Source organism: Oncorhynchus mykiss, chromosome 10 (assembly GCF_057628025.1).
Source record: "Oncorhynchus mykiss isolate SJ-2025 chromosome 10, ASM5762802v1, whole genome shotgun sequence".
Classification (NCBI taxonomy): Eukaryota; Metazoa; Chordata; class Actinopteri; order Salmoniformes; family Salmonidae; genus Oncorhynchus; species Oncorhynchus mykiss.
The window spans coordinates 63,549,774-63,562,945 of record NC_143031.1 but is presented as its reverse complement, the minus strand read 5'-3'; the positions used below and the strand labels follow the sequence as shown (position 1 = coordinate 63,562,945).

At 43.0% G+C, this 13,172-nt stretch overlaps 1 protein-coding gene across 1 annotated transcript; it reads right to left on the bottom strand.

The window, feature by feature from the left end:
• Nucleotides 1–1,799: 1,799 nt before the first annotated feature.
• On the bottom strand, nt 1,800–3,550 carry LOC149980147 (uncharacterized). Its single transcript, XM_090187545.1, has 2 exons — nt 3,260–3,550; nt 1,800–2,955 (listed from the first exon to the last, which is right to left on the bottom strand). Exons 1-2 carry the CDS (start codon nt 3,438–3,440, stop codon nt 1,949–1,951), a joined length of 1,188 nt encoding a protein of 395 aa, XP_090043671.1. The 5' UTR covers nt 3,441–3,550; the 3' UTR covers nt 1,800–1,948.
• Nucleotides 3,551–13,172: the final 9,622 nt, after the last annotated feature.

Below are 13,172 nucleotides of genomic sequence, written 5' to 3'. Positions count from 1 at the left end.
CAAACGTACAGTCAATAACACAAAACAATCTATGTACAGTGTGTGCAAATGTAGTGAGATTTTAGCATTAATACTGGAGCGATAGATGTGCAAGTAGGGATAATGGGAAGCAAAATAGAAAAATTAATTAGTAACAATATGGGGATGAGGTAGTTGGGTGTGCTATTTACAGATGGGCTGTGTAAAGGTACAGTGATCAGTAAGCTGCTTTGACAGCTGATGCTTACAGTTGGGAGTTGGAGATATAAGTTTCCAGCTTCAATGATTTTTGCAATTCGTTCCAGTCATTGACAGCAGAGAACTTGAAAGAAAAGGTGCCAAAGAGGTGTTGGCTTTGGGGATGAGCAGTGAAATTGACCTGCTGGAGCACGTGCTATGGGTGGGTGTTGCTATGGTGATCAGTGAATTGATATAAGGCAGGGCTTTACCTAGCAAAGATTTATAGATGACCTGGAGCCAGTAGGTTTGGCAACGAATATATAGCGAGGTTCAGCCAACGAGAGCATACAGGTCACAGTGGTGGGTAGTATATGGGGCTATGGTGACAAAACGGATGGCACTGTGATAGACTACATCCAATTTGCTGAGTAAAGTGTTGAAGGCTACAGAGAAGGTATGTTGGGATTCGAAATGGTCGGTGATCTGTTTGTTAACTTGTCTTACGAAGACTTTAGAAGGCATTTCAGTATGAATATAGGTCTATAACAGTTTTGGCCTAGAGTATCTCAACCCTTTGAAGAGGGTGATGACCGCGGCAGCTTTCCAATCTTTAGGGATCTCAGACGATATGAAAGAGATTAGACAGGCTAGTAATAGGGGTTGCAACAATTTTGGCGGATAATTTTAGAAAGAGAGGGTCCAGATTGTCTAGCCCAGCTGATTTGCAGGGATCCAGATTTTGCAGGTCTTTCAGAACATCAGCTGTCTGGATTTGGGTGAAGAAGAAGCGGGGGGAACTTGGGCAAGTTTCTGCGGGGGGTGCAGCGTAGTTGGCCAGGGTAGGGGTAGCCAGGTGGAAAGCATGGCCAGCCGTAGAGAAATGCTTATTGAAATGATCGATTATCGTAGATTTATCGGTGGTGACAGTGTTTGCTAGCCTCAGTGCAGTGGGCCGCTGGGAGGAGGTGCTTTTATTCTCCATGGACTTTACAGTGTCCCAACACTTTTTGGAATTAGTGCTACAGGATGCACATTTCTGTTTGAAAAAGCTAGCCTTAGCTTACCTTATTCCCTGAAAAGTTGCATATCGCGGGGGCTATTCAGTGCTAATGCAGTACGCCTTAGGATGTTTTTGTGCTGGTCAAGGGCAGTCAAGTATGGGGTGAACCAAGGGCTATATCTGTTCTTAGTTCTACATTTTTTGAATGGGGCATGCTCATTTAAGATCGTGAGGAAAGCACTTTAAAGAGCAACCAGGCATCCTCTACTGACGGGATGAGGTCAATATACTTCCAGGATACCCGGGCCAGATCGATTAGAAAGGCCTGCTCACTGAAGTGTTTTAGGGATATCTATGATATCCTACCTCTCCTTTGTGTGTGTTTTTGTTTGTTTGTTGACTTTCCAATGCCTTGTACCGTCTTTCCTTTAGAAATCCTCCAGAAATCCTCCAAATCAATTCCTTTTTTCTGTTGGTTTTATCCTCTATTTCTCCTCATCGTTCTTCTCGTTGCCCTGATGCCCTAGTCCCTCAATCCTGCCCTTATTGCTTCTTGCCAGATGATCAAGATGACTTAGTAGACTAGCTAGCCTTTAGAGCCAGGTTGATCAATCTCTCTCAAAATCAAACAATGTTCTCAAAGGAAAAACATCTACTAATATCTCCAGATGTGGAGAACACAGCACTACATTTAAACAAAATACAAAATAATTGAACAAAAATAATACAATTGTATGAATAGCTCTCCCTAACTGCTGCTGCTCAGTTAGATGGTGATGTCACTATACTCTATACATGGGCCGTGTGCATTTTCTGCTGGTGTATCATGAGGCAGCTCTTCTCTGAGAACCTCTTCCCGCACTGCGTACAGACAAACGGACTCTCTCCTGTGTGGACCTTCAGGTGCATCTTCAGCCGGTGCTGGTGGGAGAACCTCTTCTCACACTGGGGGCAGCTGTACGGTTTCTCCCCTGTGTGGACCCTTTGGTGCCTCTTCAGGTTGAATGAGTGGGAAAAACTGGCCCGGCACAGGTGGCAGCCAAATGGTTTCTCCCCGGTGTGCATCCTCTGGTGCCTCTTCAGACTGGATGAGTGTGAAAAACTGGCCTGGCAAAGGTGGCAGCTGAATGGTTTCTCACCCGTGTGCATCCTCTGGTGGATCTCCACCTGTTTGGGGAAACTGAAGGCTTTCCCACAGAATAAACATGGGAAGCGCTTCTCATCGCCACTGGATCTACTGATAGCGTTACTACTACTACTGTCATTTGTTACCGGGCTTGTGTATCCATTTAGTGTTGAGGCACTGGCATTGTCTGAGGTCTGATTTAACATTAGGGGAGTGTGAGGATGAAGGCCAGGGAGTGTCTGTGTTCTCCCAGGGTCCATGTTCCAGTTGATAGATCCTATAGAAGGCAGGCTGAAGGCAGCACCTGTTAGGGGGTTAATCTGAGACGCCATCAGTCTCTCTGAATCACAACTATAGGAGCAGGACGGAGCTTCGCTAGCAGAGTCTGTGTCTGTTCTCTCCTGCCGCATACGGACACCTCCCCGTCCCCGCAGACCAAATCTAAACCTCGTCCTGGTCTCAGCCAGTCTGTTGTCATGGAGACTAAATTTGGATGTTGTTTTGTTTTTGACTGTCTGTTTCTGGTTGTGGTTAACAGTGTTGTTCCCCAGCCCAGAGATGAGGACGCTGTCCCATCCACTGACCTCCGCTTGGCCATTGGCTGCACCCTTCTGGGTCTGGGAATCCAAGATGGCCACCCAGTCTCCTCTGTTATCCTCCAGCCAACCACCTGCAGGAAGAGGTTAGAAAGTAGACATTCGTTTTTTTTAAGTGAATTACCTGGTCAAGTTCATTTATTATGTGTGCCTTTGTATTTAAACATAAATTGTACTGATTTCATTTTATGAATGAAGAAAAAAACATTGCCGGTTGTATCACTATTCCTATTGAAGATCTATTACTGTATGTAGGCTACATGCATTGCCTTACGTCAGATAGTGAGATGATTTCGGCTGCGCTAATGAGGGATGAGCGTTGCGTAGAAGTGATGCCACCTCTCGGAAGACAATCGGCTATATGTATTTGTCCTTTACCTTGCTCCCCCATCTTTAGTCCACTCAGCTGATCAATGCTCTCTGATTCATCTTCTATGGTCTCCTCTTTGACCAGCAGCAGATCAGGCTTCCCATCCTCCATGTCTACTGACTGTAAGAGATACAGGGTGAGAGGATGTTGGATCAAGACATCTGATATGAGCACCCTGCTATGGAGCATCTTCTGATTGGACAATGAGGGATTGATATGAGTATTGTGTAAACATGTTAGTTGATTTGATTACTTGACACTCTTTAATGGTTTGATCATTCAAAGGCATGGTCCCCACACTTGATAACCCCTTCCATTTGTTGAAATTGGCCTATATGGTTAAAAAAAAGCATATGTGCATTACCATGGTAGCAATTGAAAGAGAACACTTTGGAGATTATATGGAAATTATAAAACCAAACGTAAGGACATAACAGTTCACCTGACACAAGATTGAATCCAAACATGACACTGTTGATTTTATGTTCATTTTACATTTACTCTACTTTTCACAGCATTTGTCAATAAGAAATCTGAAAATACTCTGGATACATTCAGTAACATAATAAGAATATTCGAGTAGGTGGAGTAGGTGCAAGATAAGAAAAAACTATTAAACTAGGGTTTTAGTGAGAGATCTAACTGGTGTCTCCAAGTGGACACACACCTCTCCAAACTAAGTCATTTTAATGCATTTTTATTACTCAAGGAAAAAGCCTTCAACTACACTACATGGTCAAAAGGATGTGGACAACCTTTCAAATTAGTGGACTCGGCTATTTCAGCCACACCCATTGTTGTCAGGTGTATAAAATCGAGCACACAGACATGCAATCTCCATAGACAAACATTGGCAGTAGAATGGCCTTACTGAAGAGCTCAGTGACTTTCAACGTGGCACCATCATAGGATGCCACCTTTACAACAAGCAAGTTTGTAAAATGTCTGCCCTGCTAGAGCTTCCCCGGTCAACTGTAAGTGTGGTTTGTTTTATTTATTTATAAAACTAAGTTGAGGGGGTAGATCAGCTTTATTATTGCAGATAGATTCTAGCTTCCATCAATGTAATTGTCTGCATAATTTCCAATTCGCCCATATATATGTTTAAATATATATACACTAACGGTCAAAAGTTTTAGAACACCTGCTCATTCAAAGGTTTTTCTCTATTTTTTACTATTTTCTACTTGTAGAATAATAGTAAAGACATCAAAAGTATGAAATAACACAAATGGACTCATGTACTTACCACAAAAGTGTTTTAAACAAATCAAAATACATTTTAAATTTGAGATTCTTCAAATAGCCACGCTTTGCACACTCTTGGCATTCTCTCAAACAGCTTCATGAGGTAGCCACCTGGAAGCATTTCAATTAACAGGTGTGCCTTGTTACAACTTAATTTGAGGAAATTATTTATTTCTTAATGTGTATGAGCCAATCAGTTCTGTTGTGACAAGGTAGGGGTGTTATACAGATATTAGACCTATTTGGTAAACGACCAAGTTCAAATTATGGCAAGAACAGCTCAAACAAGCAAAGAGAAACGACAGTCCATCATTACTTTAGGACATGACGGTCAGTCAATATGGAACATTTCAAGAAGTTTCTTCAAGTGCAGTCGCAAAAACCATCAAGCGCTATGATGAAACTGTCTCTCACGAGGACCTCTACAGGAAAGGAAGACCCAGAGTTACCTCTGCTGCAGAGGATAAGTTCATTAGAGATACCAGCCTCAGAAATTGCAGCCAAATAAATGCTTCACAGAGTTCAAGTAACAGACACATCAACTGTTCAGAGGAGACTGCATGAATCAGGCCTTCATAGTCAAATTGCTGCAAAGAAACCACTACTGAAGGACACCAAGAAGAAGAAGAGACTTGCTTGGGCCAAGAAACAAGAGCAATGGACATTAGACCGGTGGAAATCTGTCCTTTGGTCTGATGAGTCCAAATTTGGGATTTTTGGTTCCAACCACAGTGCCTTTGTGAAATGCAGAGTAGGTCAACGGGTGATCTCCGCATGTGTGGTTCCCACTGTGAAGAATGGAGGAGGAGGAGTGATGGTGCTTTGCTGGTGACATCGTCTGATTTATTTCGATTTCAAGGCACACTTAACCAGCATTGCTACCACAGCATTCTCCAGAGATATGCCATCACATCTGGTTTGCGCTTAGTGGGACTATCATTTGTTTTTCAAAAGGACACTGACTCAACACACCTCCAAGCTGTGTAATGGCTATTTGACCAAGAAGGAGAGTGATGGAGTGCTGCATCAGATGACCTGGCCTCCACAATCACTAGACCTCATCCGAATTGAGATGGTTAGGGATGATGGTTAGGGACCACCGAGTGAAGGAAAACCCAGAATCTCTAGTGGCACAGCTAGCACTCCAATGCAGCGCCTTAGACCACTGCGCCACTCAGGAGGCCCGGCCTCCATCATTCTTAAATGGAAAAAGTTTGGAATCACCAAGAATCGTCCTAAAGCTAGCCGCCCAGCCAAACTGAGCAATCAGGGGAGAAGGGCCTTGGTCAGGGAGGTGACCAAGAACCCAACGATCACTCTGACAGAGCTCCAGAGAACCTCTGTGGAGATGGGATAACCTTCCAGAAGAACAACCATCTCTGCAGCACTCCACCAATCAGACCTTTATGGTAGAGTGGCCAGACTGAATCCACTCCCCAGTAAAAGGCACATGACAGCCCGCTTAGAGTTTGGAAACCTGGCACCATCCCTACAGTGAAGCATGGTGGTAGCAGCATCATGCTGTGGGGATGTTGTTCAGTGGTGGGGACTGGGAGACTAACCAGGATCGAGGGAAAGATGAACGGAGCAGAGTACAGAGAGATCCTTGTTGAAAACCTGCTCCAGAGCGCACTGGACCTCAGACTGAGGTGAAGGTTCACCTTCCAACAGGACAACAAATAAAATAAAATTGTATTTGTCACAAATGCGCCGAATACCACAGGTGTAGACCTTACAGTGAAATGCTTACTGACAAGCCCTTAGCCCTTAACCAACAATGCTGTAAGAAGTTAAAAAAATAAAAAAGTAAAGTAAAAAAAATAGATAAGTAAAACATTTAAAATAAAAGTAAATAATTAAACAGCAGCAGTAAAATAACAATAGTGAGTTTGTATTTTGGTTTATTTTGATTTCACCAGGTAGGCAAGTTGAGAACAAGTTCTTATTTACAATTGCGACCTGGTCAAGATAAAGCAAAGCAGATCGACACATAGAACAACACGGAGTTACACATGGAGTAAAACAAACATACAGTCAATAATACAGTAGAAAAATAAGTCTATATACAATGTGAGCAAATGAGGTGAGATAAGGGAGGTAAAGGCAAAAAAAAGGCCATGGTGGCGAGGTAAATACAATATTGTAAAACACTGGAATGGTAGATTTGCAGTGGAAGAATGTGCAAAGTAGAAATATAAATAATGGGGGGCAAAGGAGCAAAATGAATAAATAAATAAATACAGTTTTGGAATTGGTAGTTGTTTAGACTAAATTATAGATGGGCTATGTACAGGTGCAGTAATCTGTGAGCTGCTCTGACAGATGGTGCTTAAAGCTAGTGAGGGAGATAAGTGTTTCCAGTTTCAAAGATTGTAGTTCGTTCCAGTCATTGGCAGCAGAGAACTGGAAGGAGAGGAGGCCAAAGGAGGAATTGGCTACCAGAGAGATATACCTGCTGGAGCGCGTTCTACAGGTGGGTGCTGCTATGGTGACCAGCGAGCTGAGATAAGGGGGGACTTTACCTAGCAGGGTCTTGTAGATGACCTGGAGCCAGTGGGTTTGGCGACGAGTATGAAGCGAGGGCAGGTCGCAGTGGTGGGTAGTATATGGGGCTTTGGTGACAAAACGGATGGCACTGTGATAGACTGCATCCAATTTATTGAGTAGGGTATTGGAGGCTATTTTGTAAATGACATCGCCGAAGTCGAGGATCGGTAGGATGGTCAGTTTTACGAGGGTATGTTTGACAGCATGAGTGAAGGATGCTTTGTTGTGAAATAGGAAGCCAATTCTAGATGTAACTTTGGATTGGAGATGTTTGATGTGAGTCTAGAAGGAGAGTTTACAGTCTAACCAGACACCTAGGTATTTGTAGTTGTCCACATTTTCTAAGTCAGAACCGTCCAGAGTAGTGATGCTGGACGGGCGGGCAGTGCAGGCAGCGATCGGTTGAAGAGCATGCATTTAGTTCTACTTGTATTTAAGTGCAGTTGGAGGCCACGGAAGGATAGTTGTATGGCATTGAAGCTCGTCTGGAGGGTTGTTAACACAGTGTCCAAAGAAGGGCCAAAAGTATACAGAATGGTGTCGTCTGCGTAGAGGTGGATCAGACACTCACCAGCAGCAAGAGCGACATCATTGATGTATACAGAGAAGAGAGTCTGCCCAAGAATTGAACCCTGTGGCACCCCCATAGAGACTGCCAGAGGCCCGGACAACAGGCCCTCCGATTTGACACACTGAACTCTATCAGAGAAGTAGTTGGTGAACCAGGCGAGGCAATCATTTGAGAAACCAAGGCTATTGAGTCTGCCAATGAGGATGTGGTGATTGACAGAGTTGAAAACCTTGGCCAGGTCAATGAATACGGCTGCACAGTATTGTTTCTTATCGATGGCGGTTAAGATATCGTTTAGGACCTTGAGCTTGGCTGAGGTGCACCCATGACCAGCTCTGAAACCAGATTGCATAGCAGAGTGGGATTTGAAATGGTCGGTAATCTGTTTGTTGACTTGGCTTTCGAAGACCTTAGAAAGGCAGGGTAGGATAGATATGTCTGTAGCAGTTTGGGTCAAGAGTGTCCCCCCCTTTGAAGAGGGGGATGACCGCATCTGCTTTCCAATCTTTGGGAATCTCAGACGACACGAAAGAGAGGTTGAACAGGCTAGTAATAGGGGTGGCAACTATTTAGACATAATTTATTTTAGAAAGAAAGGGTCCAGATTGTCTAGCCCGGCTGAGTTGTAGGGGTCCAGATTTTGCAGCTCTTTCAGAACATCAGCTGACTGGATTTGGGAGAAGGAGAAATGGGGAAGGCTTGGGCAAGTTGCTGTGGGAGGTGCAGTGCTGTTGACCGGGGTAGGGATAGCCAGGTGGAAAGCATGGCCAGCCGGGGAAAAATGCTTATTGAAATTCTCAATTATAGTGGATTTATCGGTGGTGACAGAGTTTCCTATCCTCAGTGCAGTGGGCAGCTGGGAGGGGGTATACAGGGGTTACTGGTACAGTCAATGTGCAGGGGCACCGGTTAGTCAAGGTAATTGAGGTAATATGTACATGTAGATGGATAATAAACAGAAAGTAGCAGCAGTGTAGAAGAGGGGTCCGGGTAGCCCATTGATTAGCTGTTCAGGAGCCTTTTGGACCTAGACTTGGTGCTCCGGTACTGCTTGCCATACGTAAGCAGAGAGAACAGTCTATGACTAGGGTGGCTGGAGTCTTTGACAATTTTTAGGGCCTTCCTCTGACACTGCCTGGTATAGAGGTCCTGGATGGTAGGAAACTTGGCCCCAGTGATGTACTGGGCTGTACGCACTACCCTCTGTAGTGCCTTGCGGTCGGAGGCCCAGCAGTTGCCATACCAGACAGTGATGCTCTCAATGGTGCAGCTGTAGAACCTTTTGAGGATCTGAGGACCCATTCCAAATATTTTCAGTCTCCTGAGGGGGAATAGGCTTTGTCGTGCCCTCTTCACGACTGTCTTAGTGTGTTTGGACCATGATAATTTGTTGGTGATGTGCACACCAAGGAACTTGAAGCTCTCAACCTGCTCCACTGCTGCCCCGTCAATGAGAATGGGGGCGTGCTCTGTCCTCCTTTTCCTGTAGTCCACAATCATTTCCTTTGTCTTGATCACGTTGAGGGAGAGGTTGTTGTCCTGGCACCACACTGCCAGGTCTCTGACCTCCTAGCTATAGGCTGTCTCATCGTTGAGCAACCCTAAGCACACAGCCAAGACAACGCAGGAGTGGCTTCTGGTCAAGTCTCTGAATGACCTTGAGTGGCCCAGCCAGAGCCTGGACTTGAACCCGATCGAACATCTCTGGAGAGACCTGAAAATAGCTGTGCAGCAACGCTCCCAACCTGAAAAAGCTTGAGAGGAGGATTAACTCCCCAAATACAGGTGTGCCAAGCTTGTAGCGTCATACCCAAGAAGACTTGAGGTTGTAATCGCTACCAAAGGTGCTTCAACAAAGTACTGAGTAAAGAGTCTGAATACTTATGTAAATGTGATATTTCAGTTTTGTACCTAAAAATATCTAAAAACCTGTTTTTGCTTCGACATTATGGGGTATTATGTGTAGATTGATGAGGGAAAAAATAAATGTAATCAATTTTAGAATAAGGCTGTAACGTAAGAAAATGTGGAAAAAGTCAAGGGGTCTGAATACTTTCCGAATGCCACCACCATGCACACAAATACATACACACACATACAGTCGAAGTTGGAAGTTTACATAAAATTAGGTTGGAGTCATTAAAACTTTCTGTGTAACAAACTATAGTTTTGGCAAGTCAGTTAGGACAACTACTTTGTGCATGAGACAAGTAATTTTTCCAACAATTGTTTACAGACAGATTATTTCACTGTATCACAATTCCAGTGGGTCAGAAGTTTACGTACACTAAGTTGACTGTGCCTTTAAACATCTTGGAAAATTCCAGAAAATTGTGTCATGGCTTTAGAAGCTTCTGATAGGATAATTGACATCATTTGAGTCAATTAGAGGAATACCTGTGGATGTATTTCAAGGCCTACCTTCAATCTCAGTGCCTCTTTACTGACATCATCGGAAAATCAAAAGAAATCAGCCAAGACCTCAGAAAAAAATTGTAGACCTCCACAAGTCTGGTTCATCCTTGGGAGCAATTTCCAAATGCCTGAAGGTACCACGTTCATCTTTACAAACAATAGTACGCAAGTATAAACACCATGGGACCATGCAACCGTCATACCACTCAGGAAGGAGACGCGTTCTGTCTCCTAGAGATGAACATACTTTGGTGCGAAAAGTGCAAATCAATCCCAAAATAGCAAAGGACCCTGTGAAGATGCTGGAGGAAACAGGTACAAAGGTTTCTATAGCCACAGTAAAACGAGTCCTATATCGACATAACCTGAAAGGCCGCTCAGCAAGGAAGAAGCCACTGCTCCAAAACTGCCATAAAAAAGCCAGATTACGGGTTGAAACTGCACACGGGGACAAAGATCGTACTTTTTGGAGAAATGTCCTCTGGTCTGATGAAACAAAAATGGAACTGTTTGGCCAAAATGACGATCGTTATGTTTGGAGGAAAAAGGGGGACGCTTGCAAGCCGAAGAACATCATCCCAACCGTGAAGCGCGGGGTTTGCAGCATCATGTTGTGGGGGTGCTATGCTGCAGGAGGGACTGGTGCACTTCACAAAATAGATGGCATAATGAGGCAGGAAAATTATGTGGATATATTGAAGCAACATCTCAAGACATCAGTTGGTCGCAAATTGGTCTTCCAAATGGACAATGACCCCAACCATACTCCAAAGTTGTGGCAAAATGGCTTAAGGACAACAAAGTCAAGGTATTGGAGTGGCCATCACAAAGCCCTGACCTCAATCCTACAGAACATTTGTGGGCAGAACTGAAAAAGTGTGTACAAGCAAGGAGGCCTACAAACCTGACTCAGTTACACCAGCTCTGTCAGGAGCAATGTGCCAAAATTCACCCAACTTATTGTGGGAAGCTCGTGGAAGGCTACCCAAAACATTTGACCCAAGTTAAACAATTTAAAGGCAATGCTACCAAATGCTAATTGAGTGTATGTAAACTTCTGAGCCACTGGGAATGTGATGAAAGAAATAAAAGCTGAAATAAATAATTCTCTCTACTATTATTCTGACATTTCACATTCTTAAAATAAAGTGGTGATCCTAACTGACCTAAGACAGGGAATTTTTACTAGGATTAAATGTCAGGAATAGTGAAAAACTGATCTTAAATGTAGTTGGCTAAGGTGTATGTAAACTTCGGACTTCAACTGCACATATAAAATACATATACACATCTTTGAAAATGTGTTTTTCTTTATTAATTTCCACTAACCTGACCACCCCTCCCCCTAATTGGCGTAAACTATTGAATAACAACATTTTGGCTTCTACTTCCAGTTTATACATTCAAAAACTGCAAGAGATACTGTTGCATGTAGGTCTAGATTATTTATGGATTGTTCATTTAGAATAATCAAAACATTATTTTAACCACTTCAAAGACTCCAAAGCAACTGCATGTGGTGCAGGAACCACTGAAATGCTGCTTTTTTCTATTATCAAGACACCTGCTGGTAACTTTTAGCTGGTTAGGACACCTCATGATGTCTCCTAAATACTCTGTCAACTAGGTATGGCTCTTACCACTAAAGAGGCTTCACACACAGCTTTTATTTTTACCCATCAGAGTAGGAGTAAAAATGTATCTACTCTCAGCCCTTATGACAAATGTTCTACTCTTAGAGGCTTTGTGGATACAGGCCCTGATGTATACAAAATTGTCTCAATGAAAGTCTTCGAATGAAAAGTCAAATTTTTGTGTTTATTAAACATAAAACTATTTTTAAATACACCATAAGAAAACCACACATACGCATCTCGACAAAAGAATCGTCATGAACTTGATAAAGTGCATTCCTTTCTCATTAACCCTTTACACTTGTGGACATTGGCCTGTATGGAAAAGGTCATATTGAAATGTTTCCTATAGAAGAAATATAAAAAGTATATGCATTACCATGGTAACAGTTCAAAGGGGACACTTTATTTATTTATTTTATTTGGCCTTTATTTAACTCGGCAAGTCAATTAAGAACAAAATCTTATTTATAATGATGGCCTAGGAACAGTTGGTTAACTGCCTTGCTCAGGGGCTGAATGACAGATTTTTAACTTGTCAGCTCGGGGATTCGAATTAGCAACCTTTTGGTTAATCGCCCAACGCTCTAACCACTAGGATACCTGGCACCCCTCTTGTCTGATCATTTCCCCATAATCTCCAAAGGTGAGGACACAACAGTTCATCTGATAAGACTGAATCCAAACAGAACACTTGATTAGATGTGCATTTGACTTTTACTGGATTTTGCCGCATTTGTTGATAACGAAATCTCAAAGTACTCTGGATGTATTCAGTAACATGAAAATAATTTTATTGGAAAATTACAAGGGTTTGAGTGAGAGGCCTAACTGGTGTCTCCAAGTGGCCACACACCTCTCCAAACTGTGCAGTTCCCACATAATTTCAATGCACTTTTATGATTCAAGGAAAGAGCCTTCAAATATAAGCTGCTTTTTGAGCTCTCCTAGCTTCGAAGTTGAGGAACTGAAGCAAGCAGACTTTATTTTTTATTTTACACAGCCCTGTATTCCCACCATAACACAATTACCATTGTTGTTTAAGCAATGCAAAATGTTCCATTATAAATCTCAATCTGGGTCAGGTGGGCATCATTTTAAAGCTTATTCTATTTCCAACATGACTAACTAAGTTAGAAAATATGATCTTAGTGTATTCTTCTTTTTTTGGGTAGGCACAAAACTACCTCCATACTGCCATTCATTGTTTTAAATCGGCACCGATTACCTGTGATACTTGTGGGTCGTAGAGAAAAACGGAGAACATCGTGAGAGAGCCCCATCTTTCCATAGTAATATTAGTTTTGTACGCCAAACTGTTCGGACGCTACAGACGTTTTTGTGAGATGTACGATTTTCGGGCCGTCTCAAGGCCCGACAAACACCGCTGTAGCTCGGCCACCTTCCGCCGCAGATGCCGAAAACCGCCATACAGTGACAAGGATGTCATGTGTCACATCCTGAACAGAATGAGCATGTTTGGCGTATTGTGAAGAAAATTAGAAG